At 45.0% G+C, this 26,085-nt stretch overlaps 1 protein-coding gene across 2 annotated transcripts in view; it reads right to left on the bottom strand.

The window, feature by feature from the left end:
* Positions 1-26,085, bottom strand: part of LOC121002879 (calcium/calmodulin-dependent 3',5'-cyclic nucleotide phosphodiesterase 1C-like) — a 786,737-nt gene that overhangs the window by 90,429 nt on the left and 670,223 nt on the right. For both annotated transcript variants that reach the window (XM_040434515.1, XM_040434516.1), the window contains exon 11: positions 8,928-9,048. In XM_040434515.1, coding sequence (XP_040290449.1) covers positions 8,928-9,048 — 121 coding nt within the window. The remainder of the gene's footprint in view (positions 1-8,927; positions 9,049-26,085) is intronic.

Genomic DNA, 26,085 nt, shown 5'->3' with positions numbered 1-26,085 from the left:
TGCTGGCGGCAGGGCAGGCCAGCACCTCCAAGGCGTAGAGTGCCAGTTCGTGCCACGTGTCCAGCTTGGACACCCAATAGTTGTAAGGCACAGAGGGATCATTTAGGACGCTGATACGGTCTGCTTTGTACTCTTTCACCATCTTCCAAAACTTTTCCCTCCTTGTGACAGTAGGCTACGCATCAGGGTGAGGGTGCTGGCTGAGTGTCATGAAACTGTCCCAGACCTTGGAGAGTGTTGCCATGCGTCTGTTGGAACTGCTGTGTGTTCCCCTAGTCTCCCCTCCTCGGTTGCCCAAGGAATTACATACTCTGCCGCCAGCGTTGTCACCTGGAAATTTTTGGAGCAATTTTTCCACAAGTACCTTCTGGTATTGCACAATTTTGCTAGTCCTCTCCACTAGTGATGGCCTTGCGGTCGGTTCATGGCAAACTCTGCGCATTCGCGATCCGCTGAACATGCAAACATATGGCGATGTCCAAGCACCATATTCTTTTGCATTGCGCAGAACTTTAACCCATGACACATCCATCAGTTGGGACAGGACAGCCAATTGAGACATTTCAGCACATGGACACACCTCCAACCCTATAACAGAACCCGATCTGGCAGCCATTTTACATTATGTGTTTTGCCAGTGTAGGGAGAGGTGGCATTTTGCGCAGGGACAGGCTGTTAGGAACATAGGGACAGCAAATGCTAGCTAATAGGGCCACAAAAGTCCTTTTAAGGACTGGTAATGTTGTGCTATAGATAGGTGTGATACACAGAGGGGTGTGATATACTTATAAAATACTTTCTAACATAGAAAGTATATTATAGTGCATATATATGCTTCCAGAAAATACTGATTAAGGGATGCGATCTATCAGGTTCCAAAAAATAGTGATTGAGTGTGACATACCAGCTTCAACTAACAACTGATTGAGGCCTGCCATATATCAGCTTCCACAAAATAGCGATAGACGTTTTCCATATACCTGCGTCCACAAAATTACTGCTTGAGGGTGATATACGAGCTTCAACTAACAACTGATTAAGGCCTTCCATATATCAGCTTAAACAAAATAGTAATAGAGGTTTTCCATATACCTGCGTCCACAAAATACAGATTGCGGGTTATCATATACAGTACATGCTTCAACTAACAACTGATTGAGGCCTGCCATATATCACCTTGAACAAAATAGGTCATATTTGCAGCCAGCAAACACTTAATAGAAGTATGCAAAAAGCCCCACAACATGGACAGTGATATACCAGAGGGGGGTCATTTGCAAAAATTCATATTTGCAGCCAGCAAACACTTAATAGAAGTACGCAAATAGTCCCTCAACATGGACAGTGATATACCAGAGGTAGATCATTGGCAAAAATTCCCGCAAAAAATATGTATTTTAATCAGGGGCCATTTTTATGCGTCTTAAAGGAACACTCTCAAAAATGTGCCCTGCTGGAGCCTAGAAAAATGTTATTTCCTATCGGTTTGATGTATACAGATGTACAGCACTCCACGTTTTTGTATCCTGCAGAGTCCATTAAAAAAATGTATACGTTAACGTAAATTCTTTTTCTACCATGGAACTGTATGGTGAATGGACACCACTGTAGGGCATCAGTCTGAGGCATCTGTTAACGCATACATTTTTGATATGCATTAAATAGATGGAAAAATAGGATGTGAACCCAGCACCAGTACACAGCGGAGAAGTGCGGCGGAGAGGGGAGGCCGCCATGTACTGACAGAGCGCTACCAGGTCCTGGTGGTCAGGGATGAGGACTGTGTTTCCCAAGGATCATTTTCTACTGGGAAATACAGGGCACAGTATAATATACTACAATCTATATAATATAAAAATATTAGCCCTACCCCCGACTAATAATACAATTAGGTGGTCATTTAGTATATAGAAATGCATCTATGTTAGGCGTATTTCTGAAACAGATTATGGTGTAAAGGTCTTTAGCACCCCAATCTGCATATTTTTCCCGCTCATGCCAGGTCTAAAAAAGGATGGTGTGGGCAGGGCAGGGCAAGGGATACAATTATGGACATCCAGAAATTGGATACCACCGCCATACATTGACCGGATAACACCTCTGTACAGTGACCGGATAACACCGCCATACTGTAATAAAAGGGGATAAGAGGGCACAGTATAGGGAATGACTAGGGGCACTGCACAGGGTGTGGTAAGAGGGCACAATGCATGGTTATAAGGGGGCACAGTATGGGGTGAGGGGCACAGTACTGGGTGGGAGAACAGTCACATGACCCTGTGACATTAGAAGGTCCTTATGGTGAATCCGGTTCATACACAACCATAATGAGAGGCAGAGGGGTGAGACAGGGGTGTGATTATGTGGCTAGAGATAAAAAATTTAAAGGGAGTCTGTCACCACAATTTTCCCTTATAGACCACTTACATAGCACTGTAGCATAACTATAGATCAGTCAAATGGTACCTTTGTCTTTTTGTTTGGATGTTCACCAGGGGCAAAAACTGAGTTTTATTTATATGTAAATGAGGGCTCGCAAGTGCCCAGGGGCGGCGTTCGAGCTGTAAGTGCCCAGGCCGCACTTCCTTCTTCTCACATAACCCCTCCCCAGCCTGTTGCTTGGCCCGCCCTGTAAGCCTCTTACGTCATCCAGTGTACTGGCCAATATCCCGCCGGCGCATGCGCACTGTGATGACCATTGTGAGCAGCAGCATCATTCCATGCAGTGCGCATGCGCGGGCGGGATATTGGCCAGTACACTGGATGACGTAACAGTACAGGCCACAAAAATTAGGCATTCACCTAACATAAAAGGCCTTTTATGCCGCTGTATATACATAAGACAAGGACCATTCTTTGTTCTGGGTGGTGGCAGATATGTGTGGGCTGGCATGAGGAAATTCAATTACACGTGGTCATCACAGGTGTTGAATTCCTCCGAGATCCATACTTCATTCATTCATTTAAAAAAAATGTGAGGTAGTCCACACTGTCGTGAGCTAGGCGAGTGCGCTTATGGGTCACGATAAGGGTTGGGCGATATACTGGTATCACGATATACCGCGGTATTAAAAAAACGGCGATATGGCGATATCGCTGTTTCCTAAATACCGCGGTATATTTCGTGACGTCATCGCCTTTAAAAACTGAGTCTGCGGCTGCCCTCCCCATCATTATCTACCAATTTCTTCCAGCAGCGGCTCCTCCTGCTTGCTCCGAATGTGCTGTCTCCGCCCACCGACCGACGTCTAACGTCGGAATCAGGTGACGCCCCCAGGCTGAGTTGAGCAGCGCAGTACATACTACAGCAGCGAGTGGCGGGAAAGTCAGTCAGAGAAGAACTCAGAAGAACCCACACTCCGTCCGACTCCGACCGACCCCGACCCCCTGCGGAGAGAAGAGACCCTATATATCACAGCTGCAGGACAGGCAGCTATTAAAAAGTGTAATGTCACTGTCCACTCTGCCTATCTTTATCAGATTATCATTACCCCAGTTATATGTCTTGGCCCACTCAGTCCTTCATGCCTGCCACTAGCTGCATGCTCCGCAGTGAGCCATCATAAGTCCCTCCAGTACCTCCCCCATGACATGATGAGCATGACCAACAAGAAGAAATGGTGGTGGCAGCATGGCAGGCAGGTGACAAGTCACAGTCACACAGGTGGCCATAAGACCCAAGCCCATACTGTATGTAATGTCTCCTTTTGTGGTTGCTGCCAGCTGCCCCCATACTGTAATGTCTCCTTGCGGCTACGCTGCTGCCCCCAATACTGTAATGTCTCCTTGCGGCTATGCTGCTGCCACCAATACTGTAATGTCTCCTTGTGGCTGCTGCTCTCATCATCATGTCTCCTTATGGCCCCCATACAGTATAACGTCTCCTTTTGGCCCCCATACAGTATAACGTCTCCTTGTGGCCCCCATACAGTATAACATCTCCTTGTGGCCCCCATACAGTAGAACATCTCCTTGTGGCTGCTGCCCCATAATCCATTATAACGTCTCCTTGTGGCCCCCCATACAGTATAACGTCTCCTTGTGGCCCCCATACAGTATAACGTCTCCTTGTGGCCCCCATACAGTATAACGTCTCCTTGTAGCCCCCATACAGTATAACGTCTCCTTGTGGCCCCCATACAGTGTAACGTCTCCTTGTGGCCCCCATACAGTAGAACGCCTCCTTGTTGCTGCTGCCCCATAGTCCATTATAACGTCTCCTTGTGGCCCCCCATACATTATAACTTCTCCTTGTGGCCCCCCATACAGTATAACGTCTCGTATCCTTGTGGCCCCCATACAATATAACGTCTCCTTGTGGCCCCCCATACAGTATAACGTCTCCTTGTAGCCCCCCCATACAGTATAACGTCTCTTGTGGCCCCTCATACAGTATAACGTCTCCTTGTGGCCCCCATACAGTATAACATCTCCTTGTGGCCCCCCCATACAGTATAACGTCTCCTTGTGGCCCCCCATACAGTATAACGTCTACTTGTGTTTTTTTCTTTTAAACGGGTATTTATCGCGATATATAGCCTGCACACCCAGGGGTTCCTCACTTCTCAGAGCGTCTACATTGGCCTATAACCCGATGTAGTCGGACACCTGTCGGTCTAGGCATTCCCTGAGGCTGATTCTGGAGGGCGGCTGTCGATAGGTTGGCTGCAAGAATGATCTCATATCCGAAGTGACCAACACATCTTCAAACCGCCCTCTTTTTGCAGGCGCGGTAGGATTGGTACCCGCCCCTGTTTTGCTGTGGGTGGAAATTCCTCTGCCAGTGCCCGCAACAGCAGAATGCAGCATCTCTCGCAGCAAGGCCTGGAAATGCTGCATTCTGACATCCCTCTGTGATGCTGGCAACATGTCCGTCATTTTGTGTTTGTACCAGGGGTCTAAGTACATTGCGACCCAGGAGCTGTGGACAGGCCTTGAACAACAGACCGATGAGTGGTTGGTGCCAGTGACGGCCTGGGGGTGTGCCATAATGGGCGAAATCTCGTAGAAGCTCTGGGACTAGCCAGTTTGACGCACATCCCTTGCCTGGCGCATGTGCTGAATTTGGTGGTTCAGAGGTTCCTTAAAAATTACCCCGATATGTCAGAGCTGCTGCATAAAGTGCGGGCCATCTGTGCGCGCTTTCGGCGTTCTCACCCTGCTGCTGCTCGCCTGTCAGCGCTGCAGCATAACTTCAGCCTTCCCGCTCACCGCTCATATGCAACGTGCCCACAAGGTGGAATTCCACCTTACACATGCTGGCCAGACTGTGCGAGCAGCAGCAGGCGATAGTGGAGTTTCAGCTGCAGCAGGCACCGGTGAGTCGCTCTGCGGAACAGCACCACTTCGCCACCAATGACTGAGCCTCCATGCGAGACCTGTGTTCCTTGTTGCACAGTTTTGAGTACTCCACCAACATGGCCAGTGCCGATAACGCCATTCTCAGCGTTACTATCCCACTTCTATGCCTCCTTAAAAAAATGCTGGCGATGATGAAAGAGGATGTGGCACAGGAGGAGGAGGAGGAAGAGGGATCATTTCATAGGGTTTCCAGCCAGTCATTCACAAGTGGCTCTGAGGGTGGGTTCCTGCACCCACAAACGGCAGGTACACAATTGTCCAGCCAGGGCACAGTTCTGGAGGATGACGAGGTGGAGGATGAGGAGGAGGAGATGGAGGAGGAGGAACCATGTTCACAGCAGGGTGGCACCCAAACCAGCTCATGGCCATCACTGGTGCATGGCTGGGGGGATATAGAGGACACAGACAATACACCTCCCACAGAGGACAGCTTTTCGTTGCCTCTGGGCAGCCTGGCACACATGAGCTACTACATGCTGCAGTGTCTCTGCAACGACCGCCGAGTTGCCTACATTCTAACTTGTGCTGATTACTGGGTGCTCACGCTGCTGGATCCCCATTACAAGGACAACGTACCTTCCTTAATTCCGACACTGGAGCGTGATCGTAAGACGCGCGAGTACAAGCGCTGCTGGTGGCATTTCCAACTGACAGCAGCTCAAGGTGAAGGAAGAGGAGGAGGAAGAGGTCGCCAACGTAGCTGGGGCACCACCAGCACCTCAGAAGGCAGGGTTAGCATGGCCGAAATGTGGAAAAGCTTAATCAGCACGCCACAAAAACCAGCACCACCAGCTGATATGGAACGTCTTAACAGGAGGCAGCATTTCACCAACATGGTGGAGCAGTATGTGTGCACACGCCTACACGTACTGAATGACGGGTCTGTCCCTTTTAACTTCTGGGTCTCCAAATTGGGTACATGGCCTGAGCTTGCCCTTTATGCCTTGGAGATACTGGCATGCCCTGCAGCCAGTGTATTGTCTGAACGTGTGTTTAGCACGGCAGGGGGTGTTATCTCAATCAAGCGCAGCCGCCTGTCCACAGCCAATGTGGACAAGCTCACGTTCCTTAAAATGAACCAGGCATGGATCCCACAGGACTTGTCCGTACCTTGTGCAAAATAGACATGTACTGTATACCAGCCTTAACCAGCCATTGTTATGATACAGCGCAATTGCTCATTGTTGTATTTTGGATATTTCACACTCTTTTGGAGTGTACCCTAATTAAAAAAATGTAATTACATTTAAACCAAAAACCAGTGTTGGCTAACTCGTCCTCCTCCACCGCCGCTTCCACTTCTACCACTGCGTCCACCGCCTACTCAAACTCCTACTCCATATGGACCTTCACCATATAAATCAAGTTTATCTTTTTGTGCGTATTTTATTTTATGTCATTTCACTAATTTGTCTGTTACATTTTCAGGTGAAATTCGCCAATTTTTGGGTGTGATATACCACTGCTATACCTAGTAGACAGGTAAAAACATTTCACAAATTTGTCTGTTACATTTTCGGGTGAAATTCACAAATTTTTGGTTGTGATATACCACTGCTATACCTAGTAGACAGGTAAAAAAAAAACTGTAATTTGTCTGTTACATATTCGGGTAAAATTCACCAATTTTTAGGTGTGATATACCCCTGCTCAACCTAGTAGACAGGTAACATTTCACTAATTTGTCTGTTACATATTCATGAGAAATTCACCAATTTTTTTGTGTGATATACCCCTGCTGTACCTAGTAGACAGGTAAACACATTTCACTAATTTGTCTGTTACATTCTTGGGTGACATTTGACAATTTTTGCCGTGATTAAACCCCTGCTCTGCATAGGTGATACGGACATAAATTTCAATAAATCGTCTGTTACATTGTCAGGTGACATTTTACTAATTTTGCCGTATACAAACCCCTGCTCTGCATAGGTGACAGGAAATTTTATTTCAAAAACTCTTCATTAATTGATGCGCGCCCCCTCCTTTCATTCAATGCTTAAATTTTAACAACTTGTCCCACATTTGCGCTTCAATAATTTGCTTCACTTTTCCGCTCGATCATATCTAATTTCAAACAATTAACCTCCCTTGGATGTGGTCTCTCTTTCTCACGCTCCCTCTCTGGCGTGTAACCCTGATTCACCGATAACTGTGATCAACATGGTAGACTCAGAAAAGAACATCGAAAGTTGATAGAGAAGATATCCAAATGGATAGTGGATGTCACTGGGACGTGCAATCCGGCAGAAGTTATCTAGAGTGAACAAAGCGGCAGTAGGGCCTCTCCTGTCTAACGTTTCCAAATCCTAATTACCCCAGTGACATTCCCATATAATTATTCATTCCAATAACAGGGCATCTTAAGAGTCCTGTATTGTTATTTATCGTCACTACCTCCCCGAGTCGGGAGTGGGTAATTGCCGTGCGCCCCCTCCTTTCCTTCGATTCTTCCGTTTTAATAGCTTCTCCCACATTTCCACTCAATCACAATTACATTTCATCCATTGATCTCCCTTGGATGTGCTATCCCTTTCGCAGGCTCCCTCTCCGGCGTGGGACCCTGATTCGCCGCTAATCGTGATCAACATGGTAGGCGCAGAAAAGAACATCGAAAGTTGATAGAGCAGATATCCAATTGGATCGTGAACATCACGGGGACGTGCAACATGGTGGGGCAGTATGTGCGCAAACGCCTACACAAACTGACTGATGGGTCTGCCCCCTGCAACTTCTGGGTCTCCAAATTGGGCACATGGCCTGAGCTTGCCCTTTACGGCTTGGAGGTGCTGGCCTGCCCTGCAGCCAGTGTATTGTCTGAACGTGTGTTTAGCACGACTGGAGGGGGTTATCACAGGTTAGATTTCCCAATGTTTTGGGGTGTACCCTAATTTAAAAAAATATAAATTAATTTAAAACCAAAAAGCAGTGTAGGCTACCTCCTCCACGGCCGCTTCCACCTACACCGCCGCATCCACTACCTTCTCAACCTCCAACTCCATATGGACCTCGTCCTCCTAGATCAAGATTATAATTTTTTTATTTTTATGTATTTTATGTTATTTAAAGTAATTTCCCAATCCACATTTGTTTGCAGAGCACTTGCCATGCTCATAACCACATTTTGCTAGCATTTGCAGCCCTCTAGCCCTTTCCATGAAATTTTTTGAGCCATTTTAGTGCTCAAAAGTTCGGGTCCCCATTGACTTTAATGGGGTTCGGGGTCAAGTTCGGACCCGTCGAACCCGAACATCCAGGTGTCCGCTCATCTCTATTCATAATCCATAATTTATAGAACAAAATAAGCACAAAAGAAGAATGTTGCACCCAGACCACAGTCTTTGCAGCATATAACTACTAAGGCCACTTACTGTATGTTCCCAGCTGTGCTTTACTAAAAATTAAGTAGCACCTCCACAGTAAGTTCAACCTCACAGTTTGAGAAGCACTGCTTAAAGTCATGGTATCTCATTGCTCTAGAAAATGAACTTCATTTTGACTGAAAGTATATCCTAATTTATAAAACATTGGCTTTTTTAACATAATTTTTATGTTCATAATCATACCTGTCTGAAGAATTCTTCTAGTAATGACATGGTCCACCGATGATGGAGGTCCCAGTTTTTAGCTGGATGGCTTATGTCTGCTGTATGCAATAGCAGGGATAAGGCTTTTGGCTTGTCAATCCTGCAAAGTAAAACAAATAGTCAATGCACAGAAAGATATCTATAGATAGGGCCGGTGGGCCCTGGCTGTTATACCATAATGGGCCCTGAAGATATGGAAGAAAATAAACATTTGGCTGCCTTTGGAGACAATCATTTACCAGTAGGGTCCAATTCTTTGATTCAAAACCTATTAAACTTTATTGATGATATAAAGATTGGGCCTCAAGAATAATTTCCTCTTGTGGGCCCAAGGAACCCCAGTAGTGATGAGCAGCAGGGGCAATATTCGAATTTGCAATATTTCTCGAATATTTTGTAGAATATCCGTCGAATATTTGCAAATATTCGTTATATTCTATATTCTTTTTTTTTTACTCGAAAACCGGCATGGTAATGATAGCGTAATATGCAAATATTACTCGATCAATACAGGCGTGGGTCAAAAACAAATATATAGCACTATAGATTATTGTGCTATATATTAGTTTTTCGAATATTTGTCATTTTTTCCAATTTGAACACATGATTCTTCCCTGCTTCTTGCTTGTGGGCTAATGAGTCATTGGCCCACAAGCAACTTAAGTAGGGAGGAATCATGACTTCAGATGGAAAAAAAAAGACTAATATTCTAAAAAACTAATATATAGCCCTATATTGAATATCGTGCTATATATTAGTTTTTTAGAATATTCGTCATTTTTTTCCATCTGAAGTGAACACTGAACACTGTTCACTTCAGATAGAAAAAATGATGAATAATTTAAAAAAATATATATATATTCAATATAGTGCTATATATTTGTTTTTTAGAATATTCGTCATTTTTTTCCATCGGAAGTCAGGATTCCTCCCTGCTTAAGTTGCTTGTGTTCCAATGACTCATTGGCCCACAAGCAAGAAGCAGGGAGGAATTATGTGTTCAGATGGAAAAATAGACGAATATTTGAAAAACAAATATATAGCACTATATTCTAAATATTCGAGAATTCTCGAAGTTGCGATATTCGAGATAAAAATTAGCTTTTTGAATATTCAGGCTTAACACTAAACCCCATTTCAACACTGTCTATAGATAGATTTTTTTATTTTACATAAATGTAATAAAGTCTTTTCCCCTACAGTGTAGTCTAAGAAGACCACATGTGTCCATGTGCCATGACTGACAGACAATGGAAACTATCCTTCCTAACTTCTAACTTTAAAATCTATTCTATAGAATGGAAATGCATTGCAACAAAAATATTTGTAAAAATTGGCATTCTACAGAATCAGAATCTTTAGTGAATTGTGGCATGAGCAGTATGAGTGCGTCTGACGTCTGATGCTAGCTCCTCCTCCACCCTCCCTCGCTACTTGGAGCGGTGTGTTGGCCATGTGGTCTCGCTGGAGATGGTGCGTGATGCCGGGAGGTCGGGTGCAGTGAAGTGGTGAAGCGCTCCAGGGAATAAGACGTGGCTAGGGACCGGTGTCTGCGGATGGGGCATATGCAGTTTCACCCTGACTGGCTCGAGGTGGTTGGAGGAGGAAGCGGTTGCCGTTTTTATCTGAAATTGTGGAGGCGGTGAGAAAGGCTGGGGAGAGCGGGTCAGTTTGAGGGCTGATGGCGCAGGTATCGTTGTACTAGAAAGAGGAGGAGAGGATGCTTCAGTGGAGGTATTGTTTGGAGGCTAGAGGGTTTTTCCCCCATGACTATTTGAATAAAGGGGAGGCTGTGGACCGGGCTGTATAATACTGACAGCAGGTGCCCCCTCCCCCACAAGTATACTAACTTTTCTCTCTAAGAAGTACTCGTGGAAAACCTCTATAAAAAAAAGGGGGGACGTACGGATGGAGTAGAGTTGACACTCCTGTTTTCTGAGATTTCTGAGTTGTGTTATCTAATCTAAGCAAACACCTTCAATTGCTTTTCAATGGCTTTTGTATCAAGATAACGCAATGAGTTAAGAAATTTTAGTTAAGAGCTGGAGTGCTAACCCTGCTACATCTGTATGGATTATTATGCTGTATTTATTGTATGCGCCTCCTCTATAAGCTAACTTCCTATCCGTGATTTGAATAAAAACCTGCTAACCTTAACCACCTGTTAACCCTGCTCACCTGAAGGACAGCTGACTTTCAATCTCCAGTTTTTAAAAATACTCATACTAGCCCCTTATGGAAGATTCTGGATGATAAACATTTGCCAACCTCAACTACCTGCTAACCCTGCTCACCTGTTGGACAGTTAACCCTTATTCTCCAACTTCTTAAAAATTTATACTAAACTCTCGTAGAAGATTATGGGCGATAAAAATTTGCTAACTTCAACCGTCTGCCTACTCCAACAGCTCGAAAGAGGTACTAAAATCTAAAACTTAACGTTTAATGGACATTAATAAAAAGATACGAACATAACAAATAATGCTAAGTGTGTGCACACCACAATCGTGCCACAGACAAAAAAATATTGCAATGGGGGACCGAGCATAGAAGACTAACACGGTCACACCCACATAAACAAATCACATGAAATCCCAAAATCAGGTATATATTTCACTCAATAGAAAGGAACGATCTTACCAGTGGATGGGATTCACCTGGACGTCGTCTTGTGGTTCAGGGATCAATCTTTCGTGCGGACAGGGTCCTGTAAAACCTTACTGTCCCTAGAAATCCCTGTCAGGCCTAGAATTCTCTCTGGCCCGACCCCGGGGTGACCCGTCCAGAACCTAGCCTAAGGGTGTTAGCTGATTGAGAGCCCCTAAGGCAGAAATTTTTGTCTGTGGCACGATTGTGGTGTGCACACACTTAGCACTATTTGTTATGTTTGTATCTTTTTATTAATGTCCATTAAACATAAAATTTTAGATTTTACTACCTCCGGTTCTTTGAAGCTTCAGTTATTGTGGTAGTTGGGGAGAGTATCTCACCATACTTCTCTCCTTTTGGGCATCTTCTTTGTGTAACTCCAACAGCTGCTCCAACAGCTGACAGTCTGAGAAGATTGTTTGTGCTTGAATTGCACTATATTGGACTCTAAGAAGTGGAGATAGTCGTTGGGAGTGGAATTGGGGCTGATATCTTGATATTTGATCTGGATTTATTAATTTGTATTCATTTCTTGTCCATGACAATCTTCTATCACTCAATTTGGTCAATCGTTTGCTAATCTTGTTTATGCTTGCCAGCTAATCCCTAGGTTCAAATTTGCCCAGTGTGTTACTTGTAAGAGAGACTCTTGTGAGGGAGCTGTAAAATATTGGATTCTAAGAAGGAGAGAGGGGGTCCAGGTTTGGTAATATGGTTGCTAACTGATATTAAGATGGTTCCATGTATCATGCTTCTTTTCTTTTCATACTAATTTCCTCTTAAACTTTTGTAACAGTTTTTTGTCTTTTCTGTTAATTTGCTGGTCTGTCAAATTTCAGCCTCAAATTTTTTATTACTGGGCCTATTTTTTTGGGTTGATACTGTTTAAGAAGATTGAACTGGTGTTTTAAGATATTAATGGATAGGAAGGGAAGAGGGAGTTCTATTGTGTTAGTCTCTTAAAAACTACTAAAAGAGGGCAGGTGATTGTGTTGTCCCTGTACTGGTTTTCCCTTTTTTAATATTTAGGATATATTTTGGATTAGAAATGCCGCCAAAAAATTGGGAGGACCAACAGGGTCACAGTAACAATAGGAGATCTGGAGCTGGGTTGGAGACTAGGTTAAAACAGAATGCATTAAATAAATATTTTACTCCCTCAACTCCCACTCTAAGGCCCTCTGAATTTGGTAAAGAGTCAGCAGAGGAACTTGATTCCCAGCTAGGTGAAAATGTGGTATCAAATGACTCACAGGGAACAGAAATGAATGAGGTAATAACAGAAGTTGATACCAAAATGGTAAAGGAGATTTTTCATACGGTGACTAGACTAGAAAACGTAATGGGGAAATTGGCAACCCTGATTGAGACGGTGCAAACAGACGTGAGTTTTATTAGGGATGATCTGGAGAAGGATGTAGATTCTCTTAAACAAAAATGGATATGGAAAATAACTAATAGACCTAGAAAATAGGACTAGAAGAAAAAATATGAGATGTGTGGGAATACCAGAGGGAATAGAGGGAACTAATTGTGTTGATTTTATGAAGAAATGTTTTTTGGAAAGTTGTAAACCTGGAATTCTCTAGTCATTTGTGATAGAAAGAGCCCATAGGATTCCTTTTGAAAAAGAGAATACCAGGGTCTTATCCAAGACCAATTTTGGTTACGTTTTTTTAATCTTTCCAAAGACCGTGACGCTATTTTGCAAGATTCCAGATCCTCTGATAAATTTCAGATCGAGGGAAAGAAAATAAACTTATAACCGGATTACTCGGTGGCCACAGATGAGCGTATAAAAAAATATACAGATATCAAAGGAGTTTGAGATTAGCTGGAATAAAGTATAGTCTGCTTTTTCCTGCTAAATTTCAGGTAGAATATCAGGATAGGTCTCTTTTTTCTCAGTCTCCTGAAGCTGCAAAAGAATGGGCGGATTTAAACGGCCTATATTAGTACAAAAATAAAAATACATACTGACTTCACTGTTGCAGTTATTTGTGGCAAAAGCGTTTAATGGCCTATTTTAGTGCAAAAAGAAAAATACATACGCACATCACTTTTGCAGTTATTTGTGGCAAAAGCATTTAGTGGCCTATTTCATTACAAAAAGAAAAATATATTCTCAGTTCACTTCTGCAGTTATATATGTTAAAAGCGTTTAGTGGCCTAATTCAGTACAGAAAGAAAAATATATACGCACTTCACTGTGTGCCTGGGATCTGTCACCAACTATACACATATTGGTTGACAGAGACTAGCCACGTATTGATCTATGCCAGCAATCTATTTTTCATTTTTTATGCATTGTTGTCATATAGTCCACAAATTGTGCATTGATATTATATTGTCTATATTTTTTACTTCCAGGAGATCGCTATTTTTTACCTAGGTTTAACACCACATATCTAGACAACTTTTATTATTATTTATTATTTATTACTTTATCCTTTTGCCAATAGCCGGCACAAACCAGCCAGTTATTACTAATAAAATACTCTTTTACATGCATTACCTATGACTAGAGTGCCATCCCTATACTTTCTCTAAATCTTGTTAACTCAGGTGAGAATGTTGACGAGCACAAGACTGGAGATCATTATGTCAGGCTGATTGGGTTAAAATGGAAGACTTGACATGTTAAAAGGAGGGTGATGCTTGAAATCATTGTTCTTCCATTGTTAACCATGGTGACCTGCAAAGAAACACGTGCAGCCATCATTGCGTTGCATAAAAATGGCTTCACAGGCAAGGATATTGTGGCTACTAAGATTGCACCTCAATCAACAATTTATAGGATCATCAAGAACTTCAAGGAAAGAGGTTCAATTCTTGTTAAGAAGGCTTCAGGGCGTCCAAGAAAGTCCAGCAAGCGCCAGGATCGTCTCCCAAAGAGGATTCAGCAGCGGGATCGGAGTGCCACCAGTGCAGAGCTTGCTCAGGAATGGCAGCAGGCAGGTGTGAGCGCATCTGCACGCACAGTGAGGCGAAGACTTTTGGAAGATGGCCTGGTGTCAAGAAGGGCAGCAAAGAAGCCACTTCTCTCCAAAAAAAAAAAACATCAGGGACAGATTGATCTTCTGCAGAAAGTATGGTGAATGGACTGCTGAGGACTGGGGCAAAGTCATATTCTCCGATGAAGCCTCTTTCTGATTGTTTGGGGCATCTGGAAAAAGGCTTGTCCGGAGAAGAAAAGGTGAGCGCTACCATCAGTCCTGTGTCATGCCAACAGTAAAGCATCCTGAGACCATTCATGTGTGGGGTTGCTTCTCATCCAAGGGAGTGGGCTCACTCACAATTTTGCCCAAAAACACAGCCATGAATAAAGAATGGTACCAAAACACCCTCCAACAGCAACTTCTTCCAACAATCCAACAACAGTTTGGTGAAGAACAATGCATTTTCCAGCACGATGGAGCACCGTGCCATAAGGCAAAAGTGATAACTAAGTGGCTCGGGGACCAAAATGTTGACATTTTGGGTCCATGGCCTGGAAACTCCCCAGATCTTAATCCCATTGAGAACTTGTGGTCAATCCTCAAGAGGCGGGTGGACAAACAAAAACCCACTAATTCTGACAAACTCCAAGAAGTGATTATGAAAGAATGGGTTGCTATCAGTCAGGAATTGGCCCAGAAGTTGATTGAGAACATGCCCAGTCGAATTGCAGAGGTCCTGAAAAAGAAGGGCCAACACTGCAAATACTGACTCTTTGCATAAATGTCATGTAATTGTCGATAAAAGCCTTTGAAACGTATGAAGTGTGTGTAATTATATTTCACTACATCACAGAAACAACTGAAACAAAGATCTAAAAGCAGTTTAGCAGCAAACTTTGTGAAAACTAATATTTGTGTCATTCTCAAAACTTTTGGCCACGACTGTACAGACAGTACTTGATGATGATGATGTAGCTGATCGCACTTGGGAGCCAGTTGACGAAGGGGCTTCATTTTTCTTTTTATACAGTTGCAAGAAAAAGTATGTGAACCCTTTGGAATGATATGGATTTCTGCACAAATTGGTCATAAAATGTGATCTGATCTTAATCTAAGTCACAACAATAGACAATCACAGTCTGCTTAAACTAATAACACACAAATAATTAAATGTTACCATGTTTTTATTGAACACACCATGTAAACATTCACAGTGCAGGTGGGAAAAGTATGTGAACCCCTAGACTAATGACATCTCCAAGAGCTTATTGGAGTGAGGTGTCAGCCAACTGGAGTCCAATCAATGAGATGAGATTGGAGGTGTTGGTTACAGCTGCCCTGCCCTATAAAAAACACACACCAGTACTGGGTTTGCTTTTCACAAGAAGCATTGCCTGATGTGAATGATGCCTCGCAGAAAAAAGCTCTCAGAAGACCTACGATTAAGAATTGTTGACTTGAATAAAGCTGGAAAGGGTTATAAAAGTATCTCCAAAAGCCTTGCTGTTCATCAGTCCACGGTAAGACAAATTGACTATAAATGAAGAAAGTTGCTCCGTCCTGTAAAGATGACTGCAAGAGCACAGCACAGACTGCTCAATGAGGTGAAGAAGAATCCTATAGTATCAGCTAAAGACTTACAAAAGTATCTGGCATATGCTAACATCCCTGTTAGCGAATCTACGATACGTTAAACACTAAAGAATGGATTTCATGGGAGGATACCACAGAGGAAGCCACTGCTGTCCAAAAAAACCCCATTGCTGCACGTTTACAGTTTGCACAAGAGTACCTGGATGTTCCACAGCAGTACTGGCAAAATATTCTGTGGACAGATGAAACCAAAGTTGAGTTGTTTGGAAGAAACACACAACACTATGTATGGAGAAAAAGAGGCACAGCACACCAACATCAAAACCTCATGCCAACTGTGAAGTTTGGTGGTGGGGGCATCATGGTTTGGGGCTGCTTTGCTGCCTCAGGGCCTGGACGGATTGCTGTCATCGAAGGAAAAATGAATTCCTAAGTTTATCAAGACATTTTGCAGGAGAACTTAAGGCCATCTGTCCACCAGCTGAAGCTTAACAGAAGATGGGTGTTGCAACAGGACAACGACCCAAAGCATAGAAGTAAATCAACAACAGAATGGCTTAAACAGAAGAAAATACTCCTTCTGGAGTGGCCCAGTCAGAGTCCTGACCTCAACCCGATTGAGATGCTGTGGCATGACCTCAAGAAAGCGATTCACACCAGACATCACTAGAAAATTGCTGAACTGAAACAGTTCTGTAAAGAGGAATGGTCAAGAATTACTCCTGACCGTTGTGCACGTCTGATCTGCAACTACAGGAAACGTTTGGTTGAAGTTATTGCTGCCAAATGAGGTTCAACCAGTTATTAAATCCAAGGGTTAACATACTTTTTCCACTTGCACTGTGAATGTTTACATGGTGTGTTCAATAAAAACATGGTAACATTTAATTCTTTGTGTGTTATTAGTTTAAGCAGACTGTGATTGTCTATTGTTGTGACTTAGATGAAAATCAGATCACATTTTTTGACCAATTTGTGCAGAAATCCATATCATTCCAAAGGGTTCACATACTTTTTCTTGCAACTGTATAATAACTAATATTATAAAATCCGGTGTCTCCATGATAAATCTGCAGCGTGGGGGTCCTGTGTGGCTTCTACACACTTTCAAAATAATCCTTCAGCAGGGCGAATAGATGCCGGATGACCAGGACACTCCATGACTTTCTCAGGAGCTTCTGTTAGGAGCAGTAGTTCATTTCTGAGACTTCCGTATAGTGCGGGGGGAATCCGAAGACCCTCTCCATCTCCGTGCACCAGAGGAAGTCCATTTTCCCATCCATGACGACAAAGAGATCAGGGGTTGGTAGTTATGGTTTGAATATTGATGAACTTTGCTACTCTTCCGGGCTCCAAGCAATCTTGAAGCTTTGTCTTCTTATTGTCTGTAGCTACTAGAGGCCTGTTCATGCCAGGCTGGTTCCCCCAAAAGTATCTGGCTCGATGAGCAGCGGATACTGCACTTGCATCAATCTTGACAGAATTCGTATCCAGGTGGAGATATATTGTTTTTTTTAATGCTTTCTCCATCGCAACCACGTCGTCGAATAACCAGAAGATTGGCGGATTCTCTCCTGTCTTAGGCAACACTTAATTTTTTGTATTGAATTTGTTAAAATTTTTATTTTAAATGGCACCAAAACTTGATTAAAATTATAAGAAAGTAAACTTAAATTCGCCAATATATTATCCAAATCTTCGATGGAAATTCCCGGACAATCAATTTGCCAAGCCTTTTGTGCTGGAGAACGTGTATTATGAAATCGTGCAGAGCCGAAGTAGCCTCCTCATGCTGCTACCACCTCCACAATCTCTCGTCGTCGTGCTACTCTATGGCCTCATTCTGCTGCCACATCCACAATCTGTCATCGTCGTGCCACTGTGTGGCCTCCTCATGCTGATGCCACCTTCACAATCTCTCGTGGTTGTGCTACTCTGTGGCCTCCTCATGCTGCTGCAACCTCCACACTCTGTCATTGTGCCACTCTGTGGCTTCCTGATGCTGCCGCCACCTCCAGACTCTGTCATTGTGCCACTCGTGGCCTTCTCCTGATGCTGCTGCTGCCGCCACCTTCAGACTCTCTCAATGTGCCACTCGTTGGCCTCCTCATACTACTTCCAACTCCATACTGTGTCATTGAGCCACTCGGTGGCCTTCTCCTGATGCTGCCAACTCCAGACTCTGTCATTTTGCCACTCAGTGGCCTCCTCATACTGCTGCCACCTCCAGACTCTGTCATTGTGCCACTCGGTGCCCTTCTCCTGTTGCTGCCAACTTCAGATTCTGTCATTGTGCTGACCGAGTGAAGGCGTATGCTCCACAGACAGGATCCGTTTTTGTGGGTTATTGTTCTGACGGATCAGAGGAAGGGCAAATTAATCAGTGATGTCAACACAAACTTACTGCTGACACCCTCTCCACTCTTTCAGAGGGGCTCTACTTGTATAGGTGTTTAATAGAACAGGTTCTGTAGACATCTATGTGGAATCAGCTGACTACGGTGTAAAAGGAGTGCACTTCTTTTTGGCGCTAACATTGACCTGTAAGGCTGAGTTCATACTTGAGTTGAGGTCAGTTTTGGACCCATGACTGCCCAAATAATTGAAGTGTGCAGTGATTCTAAGAGCGACGCCTGTCATCTGCATGTCATATGGACTCACAGTATTATTTCACTACCAAAGCAGACTCCCTATGCGCGTTACTGCAAGGCACAGTGTTCTACACTACTATTAAGGCTCTCTGCAGCCAGGAAATAGCCGTTTTTTTATGTAATTAATCATTAATTTATTCGGATTGACCCAAATTTTTCCCCAAAAATTCGACAAATCGGCGATTCGAATTTTTGAAAAATTCGCTCATCTCTACTGAATTTGATTTGGTTGATGTCTGGCGCTTACTGCATCTGGAGGAAAGAACTTACTCCTGCTACTCAAAAAACACATCAAACCTGCTTGAGGATTGATATGATTTTGGGAAATAAAAAACTATTGGAAAAAATAATAATAAAAATAAAATATGTTCCTATGGCTCTCTCTAACCACTGCGCAGTGGTTATGGAGGAGGAGTTTAGGACTAGACAGGCTCCTATTTTGTTTAAGTTTAATTCCCACTGGTTAATGTTGTTAAAGGATAAGGAAGGTACTAAGGAGGAATTAAAGTTTTTTTTTCGGGCTAATAAACAGATTTTGATTTCAAACTACTTTGCACGCATTTGGGCCCCTAAAATGCCAGGGCAGTATAACTACCCCACAAGTGACCCCATTTTGGAAAGAAGAAACCCCAAGGTATTTCGTGATGGGCATAGTGAGTTCATGGAAGTTTTTATTTTTTGTCACAAGTTAGTGGAATATGAGACTTTGTAAGAAAAAAATAAATAAACTAAAAATCATCATTTCCCGCTAACTTGTGACAAAAAATAAAAAATTCTAGGAACTCGCCATGCCCCTCACGGAATACCTTGGGGTGTCTTCTTTCCAAAATGGGGTCATTTGTGGGGTAGTTATACTGCCCTGGCATTTTAGGGGCCCTAATGCGTGAAATCAAAATCTGTAAAAAATGCCCTGTGAAATCCTAAAGGTGCTCTTTGGAATGTGGGCCCCTTTGCCCACCTAGGCTGCAAAAAAGTGTCACACATCTGGTATCGCCGTACTCAGAAGAAGTAGGGCAATGTGTTTTGGGGTTTCATTTTACATATACCCATGCTGGGTGAGAGAAATATCTCGTCAAAAGACAACCTTTCCCATTTTTTTATACAAAGTTGGCATTTGACCAAGATATTTATCTCACCCAGCATGGGTATATGTAAAATAACACCCCAAAACACATTGCCCAACTTCTCCTGAGTACGGCGATACCACATGTGTGACACTTATTTGCAGCCTAGATGCGCAAAGGGGCCCAAATTCCTTTTAGGAGGGCATTTTTAGACATTTGGATCCCAGACTTCTTCTCATGCTTTAGGGCCCCTAAAATGCCAGGGCAGTATAAATACCCCACATGTGACCCCATTTTAGAAATAAGACACCCCAAGGTATTCAATGAGGGGCACAAGTTAGCGGAAATTGATTTTTTTTTTTTTTTCTCACAAAGTCTCCCTTTCCGCTAACTTGGGACAAAAATTTCTATCTTTCATGGACTCAATATGCCCCTCACGGAATACCTTGGGGTGTCTTCTTTCCGAAATGGGGTCACATGTGGGGTATTTATACTGCCCTGGCATTTTAGGGGCCCTAAAGCGTGAGAAGAAGTCTGGAATATAAATGTCAATTTTTTTTTACGCATTTGGATTCCGTGAGGGGTATGGTGAGTTCATGTGAGATTTTATTTTTTGACACAAGTTAGTGGAATATGAGACTGTAAGAAAAAACAAACAAAAAAATAAAATAAAATAAATAAATTTCCGCTAACTTGTGCCAAAAAAATGTCTGAATGGAGCCTTACAGGTGGGTGATCAATGACAGGGGGGTGATCAATGACAGGGGGGTGATCAGGGAGTCTATATGGGGTGATCACCACCCTGTCATTGATCACCCCCCTGTAAGGCTCCAATCAGACGTCCGTATGTGTTTTGCGGATCCGATCCATGAATGCGTGGATCCGCAAAACACATACGGACGTCTGAATGGAGCCTTACAGGGGGGTGATCAATGACAGGGGGGTGATCAATGACAGGGGGGTGATCAGGGAGTCTAGATGGGGTGATCACCACCCTGTCACTGATCACCCCCCTGTAAGCCTCCATTCAGACGTCCGTATGTGTTTTGCAGATCTGATCCATGGATGCGTGGATCCGTAAAACACATACGGACGTCTGAATGGAGCCTTACAGGGGGGTGATCAATGACAGGGGGTGATCAGGGAGTCTATATGGGGTGATCACCCCCCTGTCATTGATCACCCCCCTGTAAGGCTCCATTCAGACGTCCGTATGTGTTTTGCGGATCCGATCCATGGATGCGTGGATCCGCAAAACACATACGGACGTCTGAATGGAGCCTTACAGGGGGGTGATCAATGACAGGGGGGTGATCAATGACAGGGGGTGATCAGGGAGTCTATGTGGGGTGATCACCCCCCTGTCATTGATCACCCCCCTGTAAGGCTCCATTCAGACGTCCGTATGTGTTTTGCGGATCCGATCCATGGATTCATGGATCCGCAAAACACATACGGACGTCTGAATGGAGCCTTACAGGGGGGTGATCAATGACAGGGGGGGTGATCATGGAGTGTATATGGGGTGATCACCCCCCTGTCATTTATCACCCCCCTGTAAGGCTCCATTCAGACGTCCGTAAGTGTTTTGCGGATCCGATCCATGGATGCATGGATCCGTAAAACACATACGGATGTCTGAATGGAGCCTTACAGGGGGGTGATCAATGACAGGGGGGGTGATCAATGACAGGGGGGTGATCAGGGAGTCTATATGGGGTGATCAGGGGTTCATAAGGGGTTAATAAGTGACGGGGGGGTGGGTAGTGTAGTGTGGTGCTTGGTGCTACTTATTACAGAGCTGCCTGTGTCCTCTGGTGGTCGATCCAAGCAAAAGGGACCACCAGAGGACCAGGTAGCAGGTATATTAGACGCTGTTATCAAAACAGCGTCTAATATACCTGTTAGGGGTTAAAAAAATCGCATCTACAGCCTGCCAGCGAACGATCGCAGCTGGCAGGCTGCAGATCCACTCGCTTACCTTCCGATCCTGTGAACGCGCGCACCTGTGTGCGCTCGTTCACAGGAAATATCGCGTCTCGCGAGATGACGCACGGATGCGTCCAGGAGGAATGAATCGACCGCCTCCAGGACGCATCCGTGCGTTAGGCGGTCCGGAGGCGGTTAATCAGACCTCAGATGACAGCCCCAATCAGACCCCCCAATGTTAATAAGACCTCAATAAAACCTCAGATCAGACCCCCAATCAGATCTCAGCTCAGACCCCACACTGTACAACCCTCAATCAGACCTCAGATAAGGGCCCCAATATAAATGAGACCCCATTCATACCTCAGATCGGCCCCCATGCCTCTTATCAGCCCCCTAGTCTCTCATCAGCCCCCTAGCCTCTTATCAGCCCCCTAGCCTCTTCTAAACCCCCTAGCCTTTCATCAGCCCCCCCCAGCCTCTCATCAGCCCTCATACCTTGCGCACAGGAGCAGGGAGTGTGAAGACTTAGAGGCGGAGCAGGCATGTGTGGCAGAAAAGCCTGCTCCACCCCTCAGCTGCATGCTTGCACACTCCCACCAACGTCTCCCTGCAAATATGCTGGCCGGCCGGTCCCTGTCAACCAGCCCCAGACAGTGCCGGCCGGTCTCTATTAGTCTACACCAGTTGCCCTACACCCTACCACTCAGCACACGCTGCGGCCGGTCCTCATCAGCAAGCCCACACTGCGGACGCTGGGCTCTCCCTCTTCAGGTAACTATCTGGTACATCGCAGGCTGCTGTTCCTCTTCAGCGCAGCCTTCGATTTACTGAGCATAATCAACGCTCAGCACATTTTATATTTCTTTGCCCTGTATTCACCCCATAAGACTCACTCCCCATTTTAGGGGGGGGGGTGCATCTTATGGGGCGAAAAATGCGGTATAAGGAGTTTCTTTTATCCGAACTATGGGGTACCCTATGTGAGGCCAGGAAGGCAGAAAAATTGCCGGATTCAATGGATGAAGCTAATATTTCTTGGATTCCTAAAGATGGTAAGGACCTATTAAAACAGTCTTCTAGACCTATATCACTGTTAAATACTGATATAAAATTGTTGGCAAAGGTCCTGGCAGATAGATTAGCAAAAGAAATAAAAACGATAGTAAGCAAAGATCAAACCGGTTTCATCCCTGGGAGATTGATTAACTCCAATATTAGAAGGGTGTTTATTAATATAGAGGGTAATAGACAAAAAGATAGTAGAAAAGGTACATTATCTCGGGATGCAAGTAAAGTGTTTGATTGCATTGAATGAGATTTTTGGGCAACGCTGAGGTGGATTTAATTAAAACAATGAACATTATAGACAGATTTGGATATTTATCAGGTTTAAAAATAAATTGGGAAAAATCACATTTAAAGGGAACCTGTCACCGGGATTTTGTGTATAGAGCTGAGGACATGGGTTTCTAGATGGCCGCTAGCACATCCGCAATACCCAGTCCCCATAGCTCTGTGTGCTTTCATTGTGTAAAAAAAAAATATTTGATACATATGCAAATCAACCTGAGATGAGTCCTGTCCCTGAGATGAGTCAGGGACAGGACTCATCTCAGGTTAATTTCAATATGGATCAAATACTGTAGTAGTTTTTTTTTTTTACACAATAAAAGCACACAAGTTAAAAAAGTTTCACTTAATAAAAAAAATCAAGGTCATGCGAGTGAGCTGTGTAGTTCGGAGGAAGAGGCGGTGGTCGCACAGAGCCACCAACACAGCAGAAGAGGGAGCAGGGTGCAAAAGTAGAGCAGCCGTCCCCTAGATAGTACGCCTGTTACTGCCCAACACAGCAAGGGACCGAGCACACCAAAGCCAGCTCCAAGGAGTTCCCTGGCGTGGCAGTGCTTCAGACAATGTGCTGACGACAAGACATGAGTGGTTTTCACGCTGTGTAAGCAGAGCCTGAAGCGAGGCATAAACGTTCTCAACCTGAGCACAACCTGCATGACCAGGCATCTAAGTGAAAAGCACGAGCTGCAGTGGAGTAGACACCTCAAAAACCAAGAAAGGTCTCTGGCTCCTCCTGCTTCCTGCTAAAGTCTCGGCCTCTTCATCCACCTCTGGAGTGACATTGGCACCTGCCACCCCGCAATCAGAGGATCTGCCAGCAACACCACCACCTGGGTCACCAAGTCCCACGGAAGCGTTCAGCTCTCCATCTCCCAAACACTGGAGCGGAAAAGGAAGTACCCCCCTAACCACCCGCGATCCCTGGCCCTGAATCCATGCATTTCAAAATTACTGGCTTTTGAAATGCTGTGATTTCATCTGGTGGAGACGGAGAGTTTTACAGTACGTCTTGCCCAGCCGCCACTACTTTTCCAGGCGAGCCATCCCTTCTCTGCACAGCCAAGTGGGGGACAAAATCATGTGTGCACTGCGCAACGCCATCTGTGGCAAGGTCCACTTAATTACGGATACGTGGACCAGTAAGCACGGTCAGGGACGTTTGTAACGAATCTCCTAGCACCCCGACCGGGTACCTCCGTCGATATATGCTCCTAGTGCTTCCAGAGGACTCCAAGCACTCCACTTGACACCGTCAGCACTGCAGACCCCACAAACCGCCGAAGCTTGGTGGAGGTCTCGCCGTCTCCTACCCACCCTGGACCTACGACAAGGCTCCAGTGGGTTAACCTCTCCTAAATCCATAGACAGGAACCAGGAGCAAGCTCTTACAAGAGCTTATACTGAGGGGAGTATTGTGATATAGCAATCCCCAAGAGTGTAGTTATTCCATCCCCCAAACATGAGCCAAGACTTCATGAAGGTATAAAACAGGAACTACTTTATTGAGGGCTACCCTCCCGTATTTATGCAGGTCCCCATCTGGTGGACACGCCCCTAGTGGACCAGAAGGAAGACTGCGACACAGGACAGATATGCAGCAACTCAGGATACACAGACACAACACATCCCCACAATGCATCATGGTTTCCTCCTCTCTGCCCTGGAGACACCCGAGGAGTAATCCAATTATCTCTCAAGACAAAGGGAAATCGCCAAAACACATGTGGGGACAACCGGACAGAAATCACCACCCAAACACACAATGTCACACCCCCACAGCAAACACAGACATTTAACATATTCCCAGATAGCTCAAGTCTGAGTGCATATCATTAGGTGAATGGCACTCAGAATACACAAATACAATACAATTAGCTATCTGGGTACCCTCACATAACAAAATACAATTGCAAAGACATATTTAAGCTGTGTGGCCGGTCTGTCTGCTCCTTTAACGTTAGTATGGGCCATAATCCTGAGGCAAGAGGCTGATAAACAGGCCTCTCCAAAACCCAGTGGCGAGGTTGGTTTCGCCACACATCTCCCCCTCCCAGGGAAGACTAACCAGATACCTGAGTTAGTCTGGCAGTCCAACCACAACCCAATACTGGACCTGTTGAATTTTGGGGCCTGGCTCTGTTTTGTATGCCCCCAGCTGTTGAGTGGGCATCTGCGACTCCTTGCTTCCTTGTGGTTCTCTAGCTTGGAGCTGTAGGTACTTGGTGGGCAGAGGCCGACTGTGCTCTGCCCAGATGCCAGCTCTTCCGCTGGGGTAGCCAGTGGGAAGTCTGACTCTGGAGAAGAGGATAGGGGAGGGCAGAGGCCAGCGGCGCTCTGCCCTGATGCCAGCGCTTCAGCTGGGGTGCATGGTGCCAACTCCTGCTGGGTAGTAACTGAATGGTTAGGGCAGAGGTCAGCGGCGCTCTGCTCTGATGCCAGCTCTTCTGCTGGAGAGGGGTCAGTGGGGTTTAAAGCCTTACCCACTACCCTCAGTATTGGGCTGGGAGAGAGCTGTGGAGGGGGGCTATCACTTACCCCCTCCTCTGGATACCCCATCTGCTGCTGGGGAGAGAGACCAACTGTCTCCCCTCCCTGTAGAGTATACTGCCGCTGGGTAGTGAGACCGGCTGTCTCCACTACCAGTGATTCTGGTTGTTGCAGAGATGAGGGACCGACGATCTCCTCTCCCTGTACTCCCAGTGGCAGTTGGGGATCTGGGCCGCCTGCCCAGCCACCCTGTTGGGACGGTGGAGTGACTACGGTCCCATCTCCACCTGCCGACTGGGGTTCCTCCCAGTACCAGTCTATGAAGTCCCCTACCTCCACAGTTGGTGATGAAGTAGGGGATACCTCAGCTGTGACTTGCCAGGGGTAGGGCTGCAGGTCTGGGCCTGGTATCCAACTGTCTTGTATCTTGCACTGGGCTTGAATGGAGCGAAACAACTGTTGATAATCTTGC

This window comes from Bufo bufo, chromosome 5, assembly GCF_905171765.1.
Source record: "Bufo bufo chromosome 5, aBufBuf1.1, whole genome shotgun sequence".
NCBI classification, from domain to species: Eukaryota; Metazoa; Chordata; class Amphibia; order Anura; family Bufonidae; genus Bufo; species Bufo bufo.
The sequence above is the reverse complement of the archived record's forward strand: the minus strand, read 5'-3'. Positions and strand labels throughout refer to the sequence as shown.